Source organism: Podarcis cretensis (assembly GCF_951804945.1).
Source record: "Podarcis cretensis genome assembly, chromosome: 15".
Taxonomy (NCBI): Eukaryota; Metazoa; Chordata; class Lepidosauria; order Squamata; family Lacertidae; genus Podarcis; species Podarcis cretensis.
This window is the reverse complement of record NC_137185.1, coordinates 29,596,207-29,616,702: the sequence shown is the minus strand read 5'-3', so window position 1 is coordinate 29,616,702 and position 20,496 is coordinate 29,596,207. Positions and strand designations below refer to the sequence as shown.

The 20,496-nt window shown below is 48.6% G+C and overlaps 4 protein-coding genes across 4 annotated transcripts; 3 read left to right on the top strand and 1 right to left on the bottom strand.

Annotated features, from left to right (window-relative positions):
• Positions 1 to 805: 805 nt before the first annotated feature.
• FOXR1 (forkhead box R1) lies at positions 806 to 4,607 on the top strand (the record flags this gene model as incomplete). The annotated part of the gene is made up of 6 exons (XM_079956197.1): positions 806 to 984; positions 1,510 to 1,605; positions 2,779 to 2,924; positions 3,415 to 3,644; positions 4,034 to 4,266; positions 4,489 to 4,607. The coding sequence occupies exons 1-6, from the start codon at positions 864 to 866 to the stop codon at positions 4,605 to 4,607; spliced, it is 945 nt and encodes a 314-aa protein (XP_079812323.1). The 5' UTR covers positions 806 to 863.
• A 1,816-nt stretch (positions 4,608 to 6,423) lies between these two features.
• CENATAC (centrosomal AT-AC splicing factor) lies at positions 6,424 to 13,435 on the top strand. The gene is made up of 11 exons (XM_079956064.1): positions 6,424 to 6,636; positions 7,220 to 7,386; positions 8,103 to 8,201; positions 9,056 to 9,122; positions 9,219 to 9,281; positions 9,910 to 9,974; positions 10,144 to 10,294; positions 11,071 to 11,101; positions 11,587 to 11,670; positions 11,808 to 11,940; positions 13,234 to 13,435. Exons 1-11 carry the CDS (start codon positions 6,451 to 6,453, stop codon positions 13,298 to 13,300), a joined length of 1,113 nt encoding a protein of 370 aa, XP_079812190.1. The 5' UTR covers positions 6,424 to 6,450; the 3' UTR covers positions 13,301 to 13,435.
• Positions 13,436 to 14,178: 743 nt separating this feature from the next.
• On the bottom strand, positions 14,179 to 16,504 carry RPS25 (ribosomal protein S25). The gene is made up of 5 exons (XM_079956069.1): positions 16,370 to 16,504; positions 16,150 to 16,245; positions 15,060 to 15,243; positions 14,340 to 14,437; positions 14,179 to 14,233 (listed from the first exon to the last, which is right to left on the bottom strand). Exons 1-4 carry the CDS (start codon positions 16,370 to 16,372, stop codon positions 14,343 to 14,345), a joined length of 378 nt encoding a protein of 125 aa, XP_079812195.1. The 5' UTR covers positions 16,373 to 16,504; the 3' UTR covers positions 14,179 to 14,233; positions 14,340 to 14,342.
• Positions 16,505 to 16,547: 43 nt separating this feature from the next.
• On the top strand, positions 16,548 to 20,431 carry TRAPPC4 (trafficking protein particle complex subunit 4). The gene is made up of 5 exons (XM_079956067.1): positions 16,548 to 16,729; positions 17,857 to 18,031; positions 18,148 to 18,251; positions 19,224 to 19,350; positions 20,023 to 20,431. The coding sequence occupies exons 1-5, from the start codon at positions 16,555 to 16,557 to the stop codon at positions 20,099 to 20,101; spliced, it is 660 nt and encodes a 219-aa protein (XP_079812193.1). The 5' UTR covers positions 16,548 to 16,554; the 3' UTR covers positions 20,102 to 20,431.
• The last annotated feature ends 65 nt before the right edge of the window (positions 20,432 to 20,496 follow it).

Here is a 20,496-nt window from a genome sequence, read left to right as displayed (position 1 = left end):
CTTTTACAGGTTTGGCAATGCGGCAAGCCCCATGACCAGTAGGTGACCTGCTTCTGCACCACCTGCTTTCAGAATTGGGGAGCTGCACCCCACCTATTGCCATATCAGTGCCCATAATAGCTTGATCACCTCCCCTCTCCACACCCTTAACCAGTTAACTTATGATTGCTGTTAACTGCAATGCACCTGTTGTAAATGCTTGTGGTTCTCCCAACCACTACTTAGCAAAAGTGTTTCTCCTCCTCTAGGATTCCAGTCCTTGCAGAACTTAACAGGACCTACTGAGAGACAGCACTTCAGTAGAGCGAGTAAAGCAGTCATAAACTCAGATATATTCCCAGAGAATATATTACCCCGATCCCTAATCGTGCACAGTCCCTCCCTTCTGACTTGTCATCATGAGGCTCTCGGTTTGGGGTGCTTGATCTCCATGGAAAAACCTGGAGACTCCAGGCATGAGAGCCCTGATTTTGTGACTCCAGGCGATGGAGTCGAGTCAAGGTGCCTATAGTCAAGTGTAAATGGAAGTTGCAGCCTACTGTTTTTGCAAATGGGGGTTTCCTATCGCGGCAGTGGGGGAAATGCAGGTGCCCCGAGGCCTCTGGGCAGCCACTGCTAGCGGCTTGGAGGCTCAGCCACACCTGCGACTGCTGGGTTAGGAGCGCAGAGGCCATGAAGCGCATGGGACAGACTTGGGGGTCTCCCCGCGAGCCTCGGTTGCAGAGCCCGCAGTCACGTGTCGAGGTAGATCAGCGGCTCCGCCCTCCCTCCTTCCCCGCCCGGGTTCTAAAGGTGCGAAGCGCGCCCCTCCTGGCCCCGCCCCGAAAAGGTTTCTGCCCCGCGGAGTTTGCAGTGTGGTTCTTATGGCGTTGCGCTTGCAAAGGCCGGCTTTTTGGGCCAGCCTCCATCTGTGCAGTGGCCTTTGGGACTGGAACATGAGGCAGGAGATGGGCTTGAGCACTATCTGCGACGAGCTGCCCCAAGGTGAGGCCGGCCTGAAGTTCTTCCTGGCCACTGTGCCCCTTTCGCTTCCCTGAGGGCGAAGGCATTCTGGGGGTAGAAGGAGGCTTGCGAGATCTGGGGGCGGAGAGGAAGGGGGGGAAGCCTCTTTGGGCATGTGCAGAGCGCCTCCCCCCAACCCCGTGGGAAAGGAATAGGTGTTAACCCGGAGGCGCCTCGCTGTCCAAGGAGAAGGTGCGCCGCGGGTCAGGCTTGCGCCCACCTGCCACACCGGCGGGAGTTTTCTGGAGTTTGTCCTCGGCCCACCTGAAAGTGTTTGGGGGGCCTCCGCAGCAGGGCTCCGGGGATGTAGGGCAGGAGTGAGTGGGTCAAATGAAGAGCCCTCTCCCAGCCCTATACAGTACCAGCATCTCTTTGATGCTCTCTCGCGAGCGCCCGCCCCGTCGGGCAGCACCACCATCGGGGGTTTGCAGAAGAAACTCGGCTACATGTGAGGAAGCGGGTGTGTGCGCAGCCGGCCCGCTTAATGTGTGCCCTCCTGCCGCCTAGCTCCCGCGGACATCACGAGCGCTCGTGGCCTGGTGTGGCCCTCGGAACAGCTGGCGACGCGCAGCCTGACACGGGTCCTGCACCCTCCCGCCCCGGGTAAGCAAGAGGCCGCCGAGCTTCTGTTGAGGAGGGGCGGAATCGACCTTCCACCGGGAATTGCCTTCTCCAGCAGCTAGCGGATTGGGATGCCCACCAGCTGTGAGTGGCAGGGAGAGGCTTAAAGGGCAAGGGAGATCTTAGCAGCTCGGTAGTGAAGCACTTGATTTGCGCGCAGAAAACCCCAGTCCCCTTTGGCCTCTCCAAGACAAGGCTGGGAAAGGAGACTCTTGCCTTAAATCCTGGGGAGTTATTGCTGCCGGTCGGTGTTGTAGGCAATGCTGAGCTAGATGGATCAGTGGTCTGACTGACTCTGCCACCTTCACCGCATCAAGCAATTGGTCCCTTACCTTTCCCACCCTGACCTGGCCACAGTGATCCATGCGACGGTCACCTCCAGGCTTGACTACTGTAATTCGCTCTACGTGGGGCTGCCCTTGAAGCTGTCCCAGAAACTCCAGCGGGTGCAGAATGCTGCAGCGAGGCTCCTCACGGGATCTTTGCCATGGGAACATATTCACCCAGTGCTTTTCCAGCTGCACTGGCTCCCGGTGGAGTACAGAGTCAGATTTAAGGTGCTGGTTTTGACCTTTAAAGCCCTTCATGGCCTAGGACCCTCGTACCTACGGGACCGCCTCTCCTGGTATGCCCCACAGAGAGCCTCAAGGTCCATAAATAGCAACACCCTAGAGGTCCTGGGCCCTAAGGAACTTAGATTAGCTTCAACCAGGGCCAGGGCCTTTTCAACACTGGCTCCAGCCTGGTGGAACGCTCTGTCTCATGAGACCAGGGCCCTGCAGGATCTGATTTCTTTCCGCAGGGCCTGTAAGACAGAGTTGTTCCGCCTGGCCTTTGGCTTAGAGCCAATTTGATTCCCTCCCCCTTTCTTTTTCCTTTTTCCTTTCTCCTCCTGTGATGAGGCTGCATTTTAATATTTTAATGTTGTATTTTAATCTTGTTTTTAAGTTGTATTCATTCAACTTGTTTTTATTATTGCTTGTTAGCCGCCCTGAGCCCGGCCTTAGCTGGGGAGGGCGGGGTATAAATAAAAATTATTATTATTATTATTATTATTATTATTATTCTACTTCTGATGTTCTTAGGCTTGTTGTGGAATGTGGGATTGCATGCAGCAGCAGGAAACCAGCTGAGACCCTTTTTCTCTCCCTGCAGAATCTGACCCACAGCCCCACCCATGGATGTGGGTGAACCCAAACCTGGCCTGCAGCATCCCTGGGCATGCCTCAGTGGTGGCGCCACTGCCTTCATCTTGTCCTGCCGCTAGAGAGGTCTGTGGAGACCGGGCCAGCAATTCAATGGCAAGAAGTTTACGTATCTTCTGGACTGTTTTGATATGAGCTATTGCATGGCTCTAATCTGGACGGGCCCTCCTGGTTTCAATGGGAGCCAGCAGCCTATGTGTCCGTTCTGTTTTTAATTAGTTAATTAAAATGTTTGAATCCCACCTTTCAGTTTGGTATCAAAAAATTGCTAGGAAACAATGCAAAATATTAAAAGTTTCCTAGGAAGGTGGAAATGGGTGGTCAGAGCCAATCCTCCTTTCTGCAGGGTTTCCTAAACTTGGGTCTCCAGTTGCTTTTGGACTACCACTCCCATCATTCCTAGCTAGCAGTACCAGTGGTCAGGGATGATGGGAATTGTAGTCCAAAAACAGCTGGTGACTTGAGTTTGGTAAACCCTTGTTTGGAGAGCCAGGCTACCCATATGGGGCTCAATCTGCTGGCCAGCAAATAAAGGAGAAATATTACCAGGTGTCCCTGCTTCCTTCCCGCAATCTTATGGTTCCAGGTCCCCAAGGAAGAGGATACCTCCCAGCTTTCTCAGAAGACGAGGGGCACTCGTCGGTCTACCTGGGCACCCTGGAAAGCAAAGGTCCTCCGATCCCATGCTAAGAAGCTGAAGAGGACCCTGGGAGACTGGCCCCGCCCACCTCTTAATTACTGCATCCTCATCAGCCTTGCCCTGAGCAGCAGTGTGAGCAGCAGTCTGACAGTGCAGGAGATCTACCAGTTCATAAGGTACCGGCCCCTGAGCACTGGGGTGGGCAGGTGGGGGCCAGGAGAGGCAGATGATGGGTGAAGATGAAGCTCAGTGATTAAAATGGGGACTTCTGACTGTGCCTTCCTCTCCTGGCTTGGCTTTGCTTTGATGCTGCTCTCAAGTTGGTGTTGAAAGCTGCATGTTCTGGCTGGAGTCTCCTATGATTGTGGGCAGCATAACTGGGTGCTAGAAAGCAGTCTGTAATTTCCTCTTTCCCCCGGGGCCCTCCCTACACAGTCCATGGGGTACAAGCATCCCTGGGGACGGAAAAGAACATTACCCTGCAGTGCTATTGGTGGTTCATCTGCTGCCTCCGTGGGGCCGCCTGCCCTGCTCTAGCCACTCTGCTGACCTCCCTCCTTGCCAGGAAGCACTTCCCCTTCTTCCGCACAGCTCCAGAAGGCTGGAAAAACACCATCCGGCACAACCTGTGCTTCAGCAGCAGCTTTGAGAAGACAGCCACCTTGGTGTGCCTTGATGGGAATCGCAAGTCCCGCATGTGGAAGTTGACCACAGAGGGATGGCGCAAGTTTCGGGCGGAAACTCAAGAGCTGCCAGAGGACTTGGTGAGGCTGATGCGTCAGAGCATGGACAAGCCAGGTAGGAGGAAGATGGTGTGCAACTGGAGAGGAGGGTGAGCATGGCCAGTAGGGAAGGAGATGGGACCCAGAACAGCTTGAAATGGAGGAGGGATCTGGCAAGCAGTTCCACTTTCAGCAAACCTAACTTTTCTCTGTTGGCTTCCTGAGCATGGAAGTCACCTTGATAAACCGATGGGGCCACCAGCCCTGACAGCTTGTATTTGCTTCCCTCTTTCCCCAGAACTGATGAGGTCTCTCTTTGGCCTCGGATCCTCACTAAACCTGGACGGCATGGAGGAAACCCCACTGCAGTCGACTGTGCATTCTCCAGTACGTATAAAAGACTCTGCTACTTGTTGAAAGGAACAGCTGTTCTAAGAGAGCCCGGCTTGTGGCTTCCTTCCTTCTGAAGATACTATTTGGGGTGGAAGAAACCCCAAATTTGCAGATGGGAGAGGCAGCTTCCTATGAGAGTACACCCCCTCAAAACAAAAACAACAAAACAAAAACAACAAAAAACAACAACAAAAACACCTGTACAGTGTTTTTCACTTGCAGCAGGGGAGGTGCCGTGTTTTGTGATGGGAGGAGTCTCTTGAAAGGCACTGTGGAAGAGAATGCATAAACCTGAGTGCTTGAACTTACTTTATTTGTTTGTTTGTTTGTTTATTTATTCATTCGTTATTGAAAATGTGGAGAAAAAGTATGGTAATAAACAGTTAAAAGTGTGCACAAAATGGTCATTGTGTGTGTTCTCTTTGCCTCTGTCCATAGGAGCCAACTTCTAGGGGCCGAGATCCCTTTGGCGCCCCCCCCACCTAAAATATCTGCGCCCCCCCCCCCCCAGTTGATGGGCATTGCCATTCAAATGGAGCGTGGGTACTGTGTCATGTAATCGATTATGCGGGGTGGGACTTACCTGCCCTGCAATATTTTTTTTCAAGTTGGCACCCCTGCCTTTATGGAAAACGCTTGAAGTGGAAAATAGTTTCTGCTTGCCCTCTGTTTAGAATTGCAGGTAGTTCACTGCGGTGACAGGAAAATAGTGGTGAGAGGAATTCAATGCCTGGGCTTTAGGCAGGGGCATCTGCTCTGATTTATTCAGGGCGCAGGGCGACCAAGTATGCAAAACCAAACCCATAAACAGATCTGACTAGCTGCAGTGAATAAGCATGTCAGAAATATGGGCCTGAGTGGTGGCCAAGTCTAGAACAACCTGGCCTCTGAGAAGCTTGCATTCCGGATCAGGTTCTCTGTTTGCTTCGCAATGGGTAAAGCTGCTCTCCACCTACAGGCAGAGCTGGTATTCAGACAACGTATTCTACCTGTTACTGAAAGACTCCTTTGTTTCCCTGGCACCCTTCACCTTGTTTTATTGCACGGTTGCTACATCCATCTTCACAGTCCACCCCAATCATTCTAATATGTCAGGCCAAGCCCACTAGGCCACTTCATGGACCCCATACAGTACAGTACTCCAACTTCCTCTACTCTTCAGAAAGATGTGTAAAGTGATATGTTATTCAGCACACCTGATGTATCTCTGGCACAGCTCCAGCTCCTGCAAGACTGCTCTAATAATTGTGTGGACGATAATAATTGTGAACTATCTGCAAGTGCAAAGAAATTTTTAAAATAAAAGTTGGCACAATCACTATTCCACCAGATTAAACCGGAAGAAATGGCTTCAAAACAGATTTAAGAAATAAAACTCCTGTTCTGAGGACAAGCCAGGGCTGTCGCCTTCATTCAGGCCAAGAAGGGGGCTTGCTAAGCAACGAGATGGCAGGGGGATGTGCATCTCGCAGCTGTGACGGAATCATAGAACTGTGCAGAGTTGGAAGGGACCCAGCGGCCATCTAGTCCAACCCGCGGCAACGAAGGAACCCTGAACGTGACTTTGCCTCCTTCAGCTCGCGCGGGATTCAGGGCGAGGAGCAGAAACGAGAGGGCATCTGAGCACGTGCTGGATGCTCCTCACGCCTGAGCAAGGCCAAGGAGCAGCGCGCACCTTTCCGGGGCTTCTGCATCCCGCAACGTGCCGCGCGACGCCTTTTCGTCGCCGGCGGGGGATGAGCGCGCAGCAGCAGATTGCCGTGCGTGGGCGGGAATGACGTAATCCTGCAGTTCTGGGGACGGCCGCCAGGTGTCGCCCTCGCCGCGAGACCCGCCTCCTTGGCCGGCCGCTTCCGGGATTTGCAAAATGGAGGACGGGGGCGGCGGCGTTGATGGCGATCGGGGCGAGGGGCCTGGCGCCGTTCCCATGGCGACGACGCTGTTCCGCTGCCCGCTCTGCCGGTGCAGCGCTTTCGCCGGTCGGCGCAGCCACCTCTACAGCGCGGGGCACCAGAGGCGGCTTCGCGGGGCGCTCGCCCGCCTGAAGGAGAAAGTACGGCCCCGGAGCCCCAGGGGTGGGCGCGGAGGGTCGGGTGAAGTGTCCGAAGGCAGCCGGGCCGAGTTTCCTGCAAGGCTGTACCCTTCGCATTTCTGCCTGCCCGGTTGCGGGTGGCTTGTCCAAGGAGGAGCAAAGAGTGGCCGGGTGGGGGGCTGGTTCTGCAGCCTGTCCGAAAGGGCGTCAGCTGCTCTCCAGAGAGATTTCACAGGGTCGTAGAGCTGGAAGGGAACACCAGGGTCATCTAGTCCAACCCCAAGGGGGGGCACAAAAATGATTGAAAGTACTCAATTAATTGAGGTTCTGCCACCCTCCAGCAGATGCCTCAACTTTGGCTGATCTCCTAACAAAAGTTCAACAATTTTGGCTCCCCCACTTTAACAAAAATCCTGGCTACGCCCATGTCCAACCCCCTCCAATGCAGGAATGTTTTTGCCCAACATGGGGCTTGAACCCCCGATCCTAAGATTCAGAGGCTTATGCTCTTCCAACTGAGCTACCCTTCACACAAGTTGCTATCCTTCTCACAAGTATTTTTTATCTTCTTCTCACTTTTGCTTCTCTTTTACATTTTGCTCAGGTGGCTGCAGCACGGAAGATGCTCAAGCGGGCCTCAGTGGTGCCATTTGACCCTGGGGAGCACGAGCGGCAATTCTGGTGCATTTGCTGCAGGCAGGAGGTGAAGTTGCACCTGAGCCAGGGGTCCTTGGCTGTGCTGCATGGCGGCCTCCTCCAGCATATGGCCAGGTAAGCTTGGAGAAGAGTCTCCACTCAGGCAGGCCACCTCTTGCCTGGAGCATGAGGTGGGGGTGTCTGGAATATGAATAGCCTTGTTTGGCTTCCTTATGTACATTTTGCTTTTATTTGCTTTACTACTAATCGTAACACAGTTATTTTTGAAGGAGAAAGGTGCACAAGCAATGTTCATAGCCAATAAATTATATACTGGACTGTATCAGTAACCCAGTTTGCAGTCTGAAATGTGGGAATCATAGTAAGTTGGTGGCAGTTTTCAGCAGTGAAAGCAAAACTGGCTGTTTTCAGAGTCACCTTGTTTATACTATTTGCAAGTACATTCCAGTTTTCTTCCAATTAATGAAACAGTGGAGCATATTTTTCATAGTTGTCACACACATAACCCAAACAACTCCTCTGCTGGCCTCTTCTTTGGTAATTAGGCTCCTGGGAGTGAGTAAAAAACTGACATAGTTCTAAATGTGGATATGACTTTGAGTGGAATCAAATTTGATTTTTCCATGCTTGTAATGAGGCCCTTTTTGTGAGTGTCCGTGCCTGCCCTTGGCTTCTGATACAGACATCTTTCACAGCACGCAGAATTGCTTAAGTTGTTTTCCTCTGAGATTATCCTCAGAACTGGATAAGAACTGTAGCCTGGGCAGTCCTGTTAAAAGTTTGTGCCTTTCTCACTCTTAAGGTGTTTTGGTCTTTTATTCCTTTTCAAGCGTTGAACACAAGAAAGCAGTCTATGCATTCTGGTGGGAGAACAAAGCAGACCCTAGCCTGAAGTCTCGCTTCTTGGTTTCCTCTAAGGATTATGAGCGGTGAGTAGACGCTTTGCCAGTTAGTTTATGTCGCATTTTGTTTGCTAGATTAGCTATTCCACCTCTTTGACACAGAAGGAAGCTGCTTTATGCCAAGTCAGACCATTCATCCATCTTGTTCCACGTGGGAATGATCATTAGTGGGAAATCTGCAGCCATAGAGACACCCTTGGCCTAATTTCAACAGCCTTCATCAAATACTAAGTCCATATCGCTGGCAGAAATCATCATCTTTGAGAGCCAGTGTGATGTAGTGGTTAAGAGTGGTAGTCTCATAATCTGGGGAACCGGGTTCGCGTCTCCGCTCCTCCACATGCAGCTGCTGGGTGACCTTGGGCCAGCCACACTTCTCTGAAGTCTCTCAGCCCCACTCACCTCACAGAGTGTTTGTTGTGGGGGAGGAAGGGAAAGGAGAATGTTAGCCGCTTTGAAACTCCTTAAAGGGAGTGAAAGGCGGGATATCAAATCCAAACTCTTCTTCTTCTTCTCTCTTTGCTGATTAGCTTCTGGTCAGGTATCTCCACATGCCGCCAGCATATGGCCTCTGTCAGTTATCCCCAAGATGGAATGTAGCCCCTTGGCCAAAGGAGAAGAATTTATTAGAGGGCCTGATGGTGGGACAGGGTTAGGTGTTGACCGTACCTGGTCGTTTCAGGGCTTTGATACTGTTCCTCCTACACTGCTGGGGCTCCCAAAGTAATTACTCATTCAGGCTGGAATAATTTTTCTGTAAAATCGTTTTAGATTTTCTTGTTGTTGCACCACCTGTCTTCTGTGGTAGAGGCAGCAAAAGGCCACTGCCTCTGTTCACATTGTTGCTCTACAAACTGATATAACTTTTGAATCTGTTTCAGCTTCAAGGAATCACTCTCCAAAGCTCTGGAAGCTTATGAAGAAAAAGAAGATGAGCTCATTCAAGAGGTGAGGACAATAATGTGTTTGCGTGTGTGATGTAGGAATTTGGGTTTCTCCTCTGCTTCAGGTTCTCATTGTGTCTTCTGCCTACCCCAATTCTAGGTGGCTGCTCGCATCAGGGAGGTGGAGCAGAGACGGCAAGAAGTAGTGCAGGCTGCCTTAGAGGTTTGTGTGCCCAGGATGCACATGGGCAGTATCCACCATTACGTTCACAACTGTTTCTGTGCCCCTTGCCTTTCTCTCTAGTTGTGCTGCTGCCCTGAAACATGTGATTTCTCTTTCAACCACTAGGGAAGGTGGTGAATGTCCCCAGCAGTGACTATACAAGCAGCACATCTCATCTCTCATGTCCAGTTTAGATTTCATTTGTATGGCCTTCCTTTCATAACCCCCTTTGTTAGCACAGAGCAGAAACGCCTGGCTGTTGTTTGTGGTCTGGGGCACCCCCACCTCTTGAATGCCCTTTCTGTGACTCCCCCCCCCCCAAAAAAAAAATGCAAAGTCCTTTACTGGCCACTATTTGCTCTATTGACAATAAAGCATTAAAATATTCCACCTAATTAGCTTCCTTTCCTTGATATGTCCACACCTTAAGTGTTGGTTAGAGGGCATCTGTGGCCAAAGCTTATTTGCAGACCCCCATTTCCCTCCAATGCAAGAGCATTTCTTTGCCATTATCTCTTGATGGGCATTGGTCCACCTTATTAGTAGTGATTTCATTCCAAGGTTGTCCTACAGAGCAGACTTTACTATGGTATCTTGAAACAAGTGTTTTTTCCTGAATCAAACTCAGCAACAGGCAGAGACAGAGCTGTGCAATGGAGCTGCCACCGCCAATCCTTTTACAGGAAGCCCAAGGTAAGAGTTGTTTAGTCATGGTTATCAGTGGTGTTTGCTTTAGAGGTCTTAATGACTCCATACACCAAGGGCCCTTTCTGCCCTTTGTAATATGGCCTTTTCAACCCCCGTGTACCAAAATGTGCCCATATACTTTCTGCTTCACTTGAGACATTCTCCTGTGTTGTAGTGACTCTGCTTTTGCCACGGAAGAACAAGAGCAGCCTGGGCCAAGCAGAAACGTGACATTTCTTGAAGGACACCCTCGATCTGCATACAGAACTGTGCCAGAGTCAGAGTGGCAGGAAGCAGGACAGTCTTTAACTTTTATTGGCCATCAGGTAGGCAGATGGGAGCCCACTTCATCTCTTCACAATGGCCCATTTGTTCTCAAAAGCCTTTTAGTTTGGGGTTCTGGATGAATATAGCTAACGAGGGTATAATTACACTTTATTCTCATGGTAGTACGGATTTTATTGTTAAATGGTTGGGTAATACTGAGAGAGTTTTTGAAAAAATTATTGTAGTCTACCTGGTTGAAGAGTTTCTTCAGAAAGCAGAATATAAGTTGAATAAAAAAAAAATCCACTGCAGGTGCCTTGTACTGCCATGAATGGCTTGACTTGAGCGGTAGAGCTCCTACACCAGTGGCAGACCAGCGAACAGTCTGGTGGTCCCTTACCTTTATTGCGCATAATAGGATATGCCCCATTCCCAGCTTGATACAAGATTTGGCTGGCACCTTCATTATACACCTTTAGGCAACAGTCAAAAATGTTCTTCAGCCAGGCCTTTGGCTGATTTATTATCCTATTCCCTTTGTGGGAGAGGGGTTTATTTGTTTGTTTTTTGTTTTTATCCTGCATTTTGTGTTTTTATCTTGTATTTTTATGTTGTGAACCACCGAGATCTATGGATGTAGGGTGGTATACAAATTTAATAAATTTGTGAACATGGGGAATTGGAATCGGGAGTTACATTACCTTTAAAAGCTGCACTGTATAATTAAATGCAACTCTTGCGCCTTCTTTGCAGCAATGGCAGCCTGCCTCTTTACATACTTCCTCTTCTCTAAATCATTTCTACCTTGGTTTTCCCTTTGCTTTTTTGAACACAGGAACCAGCAGAGCATGGCAACATTTACACAGGTATGCTAGCAAAGATTTTATCGATCCTTTCTGAAATATGATTTTGCCCCGTCTTATGATGAGGTTTAATAAACTCTGGTCTTACATGAGAAAGATCCTAACTGTGGTTGCAACTAGAGAATGCCCCAAAACACACAGATTCTTAAGAATAGCCACGTTAACAGAAACATAGGAAGCTGCCTTACGCAGACCACTTGTCCATCTAGCCCAACATAGTTGACACTGTGACTAACAGTGGCTCTCTGAGGTTCCAGAATCTTGCCCAGCCCTACCTGTAGACACCAGGGTTTGCACCTTGTACCTTTTGCATGTAAAGCATGTGCTCTGCCACGGAGCTTTCAACCCTTGTTCAGAAAGGTAAAAAATATCAGACACCTTATTGCATTATCTGGAAAGATAATGGCCCCAGAGATGGGGAGGCTGCCATTTGACACAGAGGTAAGAAGAATGGGGCTGCTTTAACTTGTCATCCATCCATACTATAGGAGCCAAACCCCCTTGGCTGATGGAGGAGGAAGGGGAAAGCACACCACAGATTGGACCTTCTTACGAAGAATTTCTCAAGGAAAGTGAGTATGCAGAAATTTGGCCCTGTAGTCGGGACTCTTTATTATGACACCAGCTCACTTGCTGGAAATCAAAGTGAGACTAGGACTCCAATTGAGGCTTGAAAATGATTTCTTTCGCCACCCACCTTTCTTTAAAGAGGAGAAACAGAAGCTGAAGAAGCTCCCACCTAATCGTGTTGGAGCCAACTTCGATCACACCTCTCAGACAGGAGAAGGGTGGCTTCCATCCTTTGGGCGGGTTTGGAACCATGGCAGGAGGTGGCAGTCCAGGTAAGCCACACTTGCTTCCTTTATAATGTATTTGTATTTAACAGTGGACAATATAGCAGCTTTTACAGGGTAGGCTCTTTAGCTGGCTCTCTAGCACCTTGGGCTCTTACAAATACTAGTTTGAGTCTTCGACTCCAGCATTTTGAACATACACCGGTTTTGTAAAATTAATGCTTTCTGGTTGGCCACAGAAATTTTAGTTTTATCTTTGAGTAGAGTACTCATTACTGAAGTTATCTGTCCTGGTATATTATTTCTTTTTTTAAAACTGACCCGTCACTTCCCTTCACTTTCATTAATTGACAAAATGGCAAGAAGTGCCTTTTATTAGCTATGGCTGTTTCTAAATATAGCCTGCCCAGTGCTGCATGCTCAGATAACCTGGAGTCTTGATTACTATAATCTCTTTCCATAGAACTACCTTTGAACAATGGTCCAGAAAATTTACTTGTTTTTTTCTGGACCTATGCAGCAACACCTAGTCTGTAAAATCTGCACAGGCTGCCACTACGTTAAAGGTAAAGGTACCCCTGCCCGTACGGGCCAGTCTTGACAGACTCTGGGGTTGTGCGCCCATCTCACTTAAGAGGCCAGGGGCCAGCGCTGTCCGGAGACACTTCCGGGTCACGTGGCCAGCGTGACATCGCTGCTCTGGCCAGAGCCAGAGCCGCACACGGAAACGCCGTTTACCTTCCCGCTGGTAAGCGGTCCCTATTTATCTACTTGCACCCGGAGGTGCTTTCGAACTGCTAGGTTGGCAGGCGCTGGGACCGAGCAGCGGGAGCGCACCCCGCCGCAGGGATTCGAACCGCTAACCTTTCGATCGGCAAGTCCTAGGTGCTGAGGCTTTAACCCACAGCGCCACCTGCGTCCTACCGCCACTACGTTACTGGGCCCAATTTAAGGTTTCAGTATTGATACGTAGAGCCTTAAGTCCCTGATGGTGTACATTTCTCTTTATCACCTGCCCTGAGATCAGGGTAGAGGACTTCTTGGTGAACAGTGATGGAGCCTTCCCTGTATCCTATTAGAATTCCCCCCTTTGCAAATGTCAATTGCCTCTACTTTGTCTTTCAAGGCCAGGTCAAAACACACCTGCTTATCCAGGCCTTTGGTGAATTTGATTTAACACTTTGAAAAATATATAGTATGGGAGTTTATTCTCCCCCTGCCCCCCAATTAAAAAGGTAATTGGCAATACACTCATTTGTAAGGGAATGAACAGGGTGGCTCTGCAACTGATGTTCTGGCTGGTTCATTCTTTTAAGCTTTTATTAACCATACTTTTTCTAGACATCAGTTCAAATCTGAAGCACAGAAACATCCTGGCCCTAAAAGGAAACGGCAAAAAACTGACTGAAGGGAAGAAAGGCCTGATTCAATTACAGAAGGTTGTGCAGCCTGATAGGAGGCCAGATGAAGACTTTTCTTTTTGAACATTCTGTATGCCAGCAAGTATCATGTGGTTATTCTGTAGTAAAGTATCATTAAATATGTGTTTTAAAATTCCACTCATCTCAACTCATCTATCTTAAACAGAGAGCTTCTCTAAGGCAGTTATTGTAAAAGTTGGGAACATGTTCTTATTCTTGGCTGTTCTAAGGGCTTACTTGTCTCCTGTATTTATTTATTTTTAATTAAAAGACACTAGCTCACTTTGTGCAACATTCCACATTTACCCCAAAGGGCTAAGCATTCCACATTCTGTTTGCACAGTACCCAGTAGGAATATGGTATAATGCAGGCCTGCTCCAATGCCAGGTCTCCATTTCCTACGAGCAGAGGATTCACTTCAGCAGCTCTCAACTCCGTGACACCTTGCTGGACCGAAGACCCCCTACACCGCACAATGTCCTGGCTGCTTGAGTAGGTGGTTAAGCACCACCTCTTCATCAGAATCCTCCTGCATCAAGGCCTTTAAATCTGGACAGCTGGGAGTCCTTTATCCCTCCACTAGGATCTAATAATCTATGCTGTTATAAGGAGACCTGAAGCCTGTTTATAAGTAGCTCCCATGATAGCCTCACTGGCACAGTAAGAACAAAGACTGGGTGGTAGTATCTGTATGTTTTATGTCATGGCCCCAGGGCATAATTTTTAAGTACATAGCCATGCACTTGCCAGCCAGCCTGGTATGAAAGTGAGTAAAGGCTTTTCAATGACTGATTGCCTATGGTCCCTGACTATTAGAAACAGAACTGTACTTAACTCCACTGAGCAGAAAACCACACAAGACTTCAGTCCAAATTATTTTATTTTAGTCATTTACAGAGTCTAAAAACCTCCCAAGAACCTGCAAAACAAAAAGATAATTAATTAATTAGAACCATTTGCCTGTTAAATAACTGCCGTGATAGAATTCCACCAAGCCATACCGCCAGCACTGAGAAGCAGCTCACCTTTTATGCGTCCTCCCCAGCAGCTGGTGCATCACCCCCCTTGGTGTTTCGGGTGTAGATGACCTGGGCTCTGTGCTTGGACACCAGTTTGATTAGACCTGGCAAAAGGACAGGACAGTTCAGTTCAATATGAAGAACAGCAGAGCTTTTAAAAGCAACATACCAACCAACTTCCTATACGTACAAAAATAAATCTGTGGAGTTGTAACTTGTTCATCACAGTGTTCACAATTAAGGTAGAGGCTTTTCTAATAATAAACCAGTGTTGTACTCCTAGGGATATTCTGTATTCATGCATGCAGCACTGACAACAGTTGCCAGCTACCAGCCAGTTTAGCGCCCTACTCTGCCATTGCCAATCAAATGAGAGACAGACTCCAACAAACATTCATGAGATAAGTAGGGCTGCTATCAAGTGACCCCCAAACACCTTAATTTAAGCTAAGGGTAGCCAATGATAAGGGATGATGGGAGCTGTAGTCTAATCCAGTGTTTCCCAACCTTGTGCCTCCAGCTGTTTTTGAACTACAACTCCCATCATCCCTGACTAGCAAGACCAGTGGCAAGGGATGATGGGAATTGTAGTCCCAAAACAGCTGGAGGCACAAGGTTGGGAAACACTCTAATCAACATCCAGAGAATGCCATGTTGGCTACCCTTGGTTTAAGTAGCCACAGGCAGCCCTTTCCACTGAGGCACTGAATTTTGCTATGTTGTTACCTTTGCTGAGAAGCTCCTGGAGCGCGGCTCTAGCCAAGGAGCCTCGAATCTTCAGCCTTTCAGAGACCACAGCAGGTGTGATGAGTTTGTAGTTTGGCACCTCCTTGCACAGCTTGTCGTAAGTAGCTTTGTCAAACAGAACAAGGTTGTTCAACTTGTCTCTTACTTTCCCTTTGGACCACTTCTGCTCAAGAAAGAAAAGGGGGGGGGGAGCAGTTAAAGCTTTAAAAGTCCAAATGACACAGATTTACTCAAGAGTAAAGGTGCTGAGGGCTTCATACTGGTAAGGTTTTAAGGATGTGCATACACCAGTCTGCCAACCTGGTGTCCTCCAGATACTTTGGCCCTTCATCTCCAGTTAGCTGCAGCTTGTCCAAAATGCTGGAGAGCACCAACTGTATTATATTTCTATATCCCATCCTTCCCCCAAAGGGGCTGAAGGTGTTGTATATGGTTCTGTCTCCTTCCTATTTTCCCACACATCAAGGTAGGAATTTGAATCCAAGTCCTCATCATCACAATGTCCCATGAGTTCACCATCAAATCTTAAGGTAGGCAAACACTGCTATATACAATTCCACAGGTTCCTTTCCCATCTGCAAGTGCTCCTATCTGCCAACACAGAAGACTACCCTTTGGAAAGCGATACAGAAAAAATTTCAGCACCATTTTGAACAAAGTTTATGTAGCCATCTCTATATGCCTATACAACATTGCTTCACAGAGACTACTTCCACCACTATAACTTCTTGCACTTGCATATACGTTGCAAGAGGAGACGATATACCACTTCAGGCTGCGGTGCTGGAAGATACCGACGGCTCTCCGGCACATCGGGCAGTAAGGAAAACCTCGTTATTTATTGAAAAAGCCCGCGAGACCATTCAAAAGCACAGCCCTTCGGCCCCCCCCCCCCCGATGTGGTACAGACCACTCCGCAAGGCGGGCCCGGCCCAGTCCTCCACGTGCCTTTTCGGAGCACGCGGCACGTTAGTGCCAAGGAGGGGGGGGGCTGCTCCGTGCACGCGCCTCTGGAGAAGAGCACGGCGGCTCCGCGCCGCTCCCGCTCTGACGACCCTCCCAGGCCCACCTTCTTCTTGGCTTTTCCGCCGGACTTGTTGACGGGGTCCTTGTCCTTCTTGGCCGACTTGCCCGCGTCCTTCTTCTTCTTATCGTCCTTTGGCGGCTGCGGGGAGAAAAAGGGAGAGGAAAGCGATGAGGAGAAGGACAACCGCAGCAGGGAGCGAGAGAGAGAGAGACAGAGAGCGAGTAGCGGCCTAGTCACCCCCACCCCGCATTTCGGGGCCTACCATGGTGTAGTCGGAGCGGCTACGGTCGCTGCTTCTCCCTCAGCGATTTCCGGCCAGAAAGGAAGGCGCCTGTGTGGGCAGGCCGGGAAACCCCGTAGCCGAGGGTCCCTTCCGGGGCGGCACCGGAAGAGATGCTCAGGCAAGGGAGCTGGGCGGGAGCGGCGTGACGTCAGACGGAAGCCGCGATGGCCATCTTCAGCGTGTATGTGGTGAACAAGGCCGGAGGCCTCATCTACCAGCTGGACCACTACGCGCCGAGGGCCGAGACCGAGAAGACCTTCAGCTTCCCGCTCGAGCTGGTGCTGCGTCCGCACGACGAGCATGTCCTCGTCTCCTTCGGGCAGCGCGACGGCATCCGCGGTGAGGGGCGGGAAGCAGCCGGCAAAGGAGCGGCCCCGGGGGCTGGGCCCTTTCGACACAGGCGGAGCCCCCCCCCCATTTCGTTAACACGCGCTGTATTCCCCCCCCCCCCCGCATAAGTATACTTTCCCCACTCTGCCTTCCCCCCACCTACCCGCGATTTTTTTATTTCTCGGTAGTGGCACCCGCCCTGTGGAACGCCCTCCCACCAGATGTCAAAGAGAAAAATAACTACCAAACTTTTAGAAGACATCTGAAGGCAGCCCTCTTTAGGGAATGTTTTGAATGTTTTATAGGTTATTGTATTTTAGTGTTTTGTTGGAAGCCGCCCAGAGTGGCTGGGGAAACCCAGCCAGATGGGCGGGGTATAAATAATAAATTGTTATTATTATTATTATTTTATTTTTATTATTTTCTGGTGCCTCCGCTGCCTTTGGACATTGAAGGGGAGACAGAACCCATGACAGCTGCCCCTTGAGCTGAAAAAGCTTCGGTGGCAGTGCACACCTGAACCATGTCCACTTTATTAGGCTCCTCTGGCAAAGGGTGGCTCACAAAGGATCAGGGAATTGGGCTTTTTTGCGGTGGGGAGGGGAAACAACTGGGTCCCACCAGCAACTCTTTGCGACCCCCTTACCATTAGGCAGGGTATGGTGGCTGCCTCCAGCAGCTGATTTTGATGGTCATTGATAATTTATTATCAATACATTTATGCTTCTGTTTATGAGGGTTTTTAGCCTCAGGTGTGACATAGTAAAACATTTTGACCACTTCCCAAAGGTTTTACTTATTTGTTTGTTTATTTAGCACACCACCTTAAATCCAAAGATCTCAGGGTGGCTCAGAGATGTTCACTGGCTAAGCTTTGCCTACCTAAGATAGGGATCCCAAGCTGAACCTGGTCAGACCTAACATCCACCACCCATCTCAGGTTATGTCAATGGCAAATTCTGCTCCAGGATATGACATTGTGTACATTGTATACTGGAGCTGTTCTTGCTCCTTTACTCCACTGATTGGCAGAGCTCCCAAGGGTGAGGGAAACAGGGGAGTTACTGATGCAGGAAGGCTTGCCAGTGCCCGGTGAGGGGGTATTGAGTGGTGACTGCCTCTTCCCTTCTTTGCAGTGGGCCATGCTGTGCTTGCCATCAATGGCATTGATGTCAACGGAAGGTACACTGGTGACGGCAGGGATGTGCTGGAGTTCCTGGGCAACCCAGCCAACTACCCAGTGTCAATCCGCTTTGGTCGCCCCCGTCTGTCATCAAATGAGAAGCTCATGCTGGCCTCCATGTTCCACTCGTGAGTCAGGGGTGGATGAGATGTTTGCCAGAACCCAGAAAGGGAGAGGGGTTGACTTTGATATAGGGAAGGCACTTCATCAATTGGTACAATTTGGGGCTCTGTTTTATCCGCAGGTTGTTTGCGATTGGGTCCCAACTGTCTCCCGAGCAGGGGAGCTCTGGAATTGAGATGCTAGAGACTGACACTTTCAAGCTACACTGTTTTCAGACTCTAACAGGTATTGCTTCTTTTATAATATCTGCATTTCTTGACCTTTAGTTAGTATGGACAGCAGACCCCACTTGAGCAAGTAAAGTTCTGCAGCTACATTCAGTGAGGATGTTCCTAGAAGTGCTACTCTTTGTGTAGAAGTGGTAAAAGACAAATGTTTAATAACTATTATGTATATTTCATCATATAAAAATCACAAGTGGTTTATAAAAAAATATGTTTATACCGCTTAATCTAATAATCGTCTCTCCCCAGGGAGTTGATTATTATTATTATTATTATTATTATTATCATCATTATCATCATTATCATCATCATCATCATTAATCTTGTGTTCTTATAATTTTATTTTGCAATTTTATGTTGTGAACTGCTGTTCATTTTCAGGTGAAGAGCATTATACAAATGTAATTATTATTATTATTAATAAGTAGCAGTAGTAGCAGCAGCTTATAAAAAGCAACAAAAAAACTCCCAATCAGTTAAGTTACCTAAAAACAAAAGTATGTATCACAAAATAGAATTAAAAGTGTAAGAGTCAGGAGTCCAATGAAGCTTGGGTAAACAGATGTTTTAAGAGGCAGTTAAATATCATTACTGTCTCCATAAATTTCCCAAGGTAAGGCATTGCAAAAGGTGGGAGCCATCACTGAGGCCTGTTTCCGCATTACCAAGTGGCAATCCAGTGATGGTGGAACGACTTGCAGGCTGTCCTTGGGAGCTTGCTAGCTATCCTGGTCCCTAGTTGTGTAGGGCTTTAAAACCAACAAAACCTTGGTAGCTAATAGGTAACTTTCTCTTCCTTTGCTGTTCCATCTGCCTGATACCTGGCATTTGATATCTGCCTTTGCCTTGCAGGGCCTTTATTGAGGAAGAATGACAAGGAATGAACCTTTTTGTGCCTTTTAAAATCACTCGAGCCAGTTGTATGTGTTGCTTTGGATGTGGCATGCTCTAACTCTGTTTTTCATATCCTCAGGGATAAAATTTGTGGTGCTTGCTGATCCACGGCAGTCTGGAATAGATTCCCTTCTGCGCAAGATTTATGAGATTTATTCAGACTTTGCTCTGAAAAATCCTTTCTACTCCTTGGAGATGCCAATCAGGTAGAGATCAAATGCACATTCTCACACTAAAACAAACCCTTCCTTTACTAAAATTGATTCCCCCCCACCATATGTTTAGAAATCAATGTACATGACGTATTACAAGAGAGAAAAGCCCTCCTGGCTCCTGAACCCCTCAGTTTATTACCTGGGATGCTGGCAAATCCCATGAACAACTGTGGAGTGTGATCACAATAGATAGGTAGCGTCACATTAGATAGTATACGAGGGCTAGTAAGTCTGCATGCCTCCAGTTTGTTATAGGCCCTCACACTGAGACATGTTACTGAACACTTCATGCCTGGGGGGCATTTTCCACAGTGCCAGTGTTGATTCAAGAAGTTACGCTTATCAAGGAGAGCAAACAGAAGCATCTACAACAGGACCTGGAAGCCTGTAAGGGCCTTCCAGCTCCCATCATCCCTGACTATGGGTCATGTTTGCTGGGACTGATGGGAGTAGTCTAACAACATCTAGAGGGTCCCCATGGTTGATCTTCAGGCTGCATTGACATGGTATTTCATACCTTGCTAATGCTGAATCGCACCGTTGCACTTCTTTCAGACATTCATCCCAGACTGAGAATAAAATGGAAAATGGGTGACTTACTGTTCTAAACCTGCTCCAGTGTGGTTATGTTCTAGTTCTCTTGTGTTTGTTTCACCATTTCAGATGTGAGCTCTTTGATCAGAACTTGAAGCTTGCGCTGGAGGTAGCAGAGAAAGCGGGGCCTTTTGGGCCAGGATTGTAGAGTGGATTTATCCCACTTCAGTCACCCAGTGGACTTTTCAATAACAACTAAAATGCGAGTCAGACAGATGACCAACCATCTGTTCGTAGCCACCTTGACTGCAATTCCAGAGCACAGAACAGGGAGTATTGCTGTTGAGTGGATGTGGTTGGTGCTGAATCTTGGCTGCTGCTGAAGGAAGCTGGCTGGCAGCTTGAAAGGAAACATTAGAGCTACACCGTTCCTTCAAGAGTGGTGCATGTACATATATGTCTGCTGCAATGTATTCTTTTAATTTATAACCGAAGCACTGTATGTTTGCAAATGTAAATAAAGCATTCCTTAAAGGAAGAGGAAGGACTTGATTCTTGAGCTGGGAATGAATTATCTGGCGTTCAGCATCCAGGGAGGGTAAG

What these genes read in the sequence shown, in the direction of transcription:
- CENATAC (XM_079956064.1), top strand. Translation starts at nt 6,451, where the DNA reads ATGGAGGACGGGGGCGGCGGCGTTGATGGCGATCGGGGCGAGGGGCCT. An exon ending in TAGTGCAGGCTGCCTTAGAG is followed by an intron (nt 9,282 to 9,909) that starts GTTTGTGTGCCC and finishes AATCAAACTCAG; the next exon opens with CAACAGGCAGAGACAGAGCT. An exon ending in GCATGGCAACATTTACACAG is followed by an intron (nt 11,102 to 11,586) that starts GTATGCTAGCAA and finishes TCCATACTATAG; the next exon opens with GAGCCAAACCCCCTTGGCTG.
- RPS25 (XM_079956069.1), bottom strand. An exon ending in GCGGAAAAGCCAAGAAGAAG is followed by an intron (nt 15,244 to 16,149) that starts GTGGGCCTGGGA and finishes TTTCTTGAGCAG; the next exon opens with AAGTGGTCCAAAGGGAAAGT. An exon ending in CCAGGAGCTTCTCAGCAAAG is followed by an intron (nt 14,438 to 15,059) that starts GTAACAACATAG and finishes TCCTTTTGCCAG; the next exon opens with GTCTAATCAAACTGGTGTCC.
- TRAPPC4 (XM_079956067.1), top strand. Translation starts at nt 16,555, where the DNA reads ATGGCCATCTTCAGCGTGTATGTGGTGAACAAGGCCGGAGGCCTCATC. An exon ending in CTGGCCTCCATGTTCCACTC is followed by an intron (nt 18,032 to 18,147) that starts GTGAGTCAGGGG and finishes TTTTATCCGCAG; the next exon opens with GTTGTTTGCGATTGGGTCCC. An exon ending in CTGTTTTCAGACTCTAACAG is followed by an intron (nt 18,252 to 19,223) that starts GTATTGCTTCTT and finishes TCATATCCTCAG; the next exon opens with GGATAAAATTTGTGGTGCTT.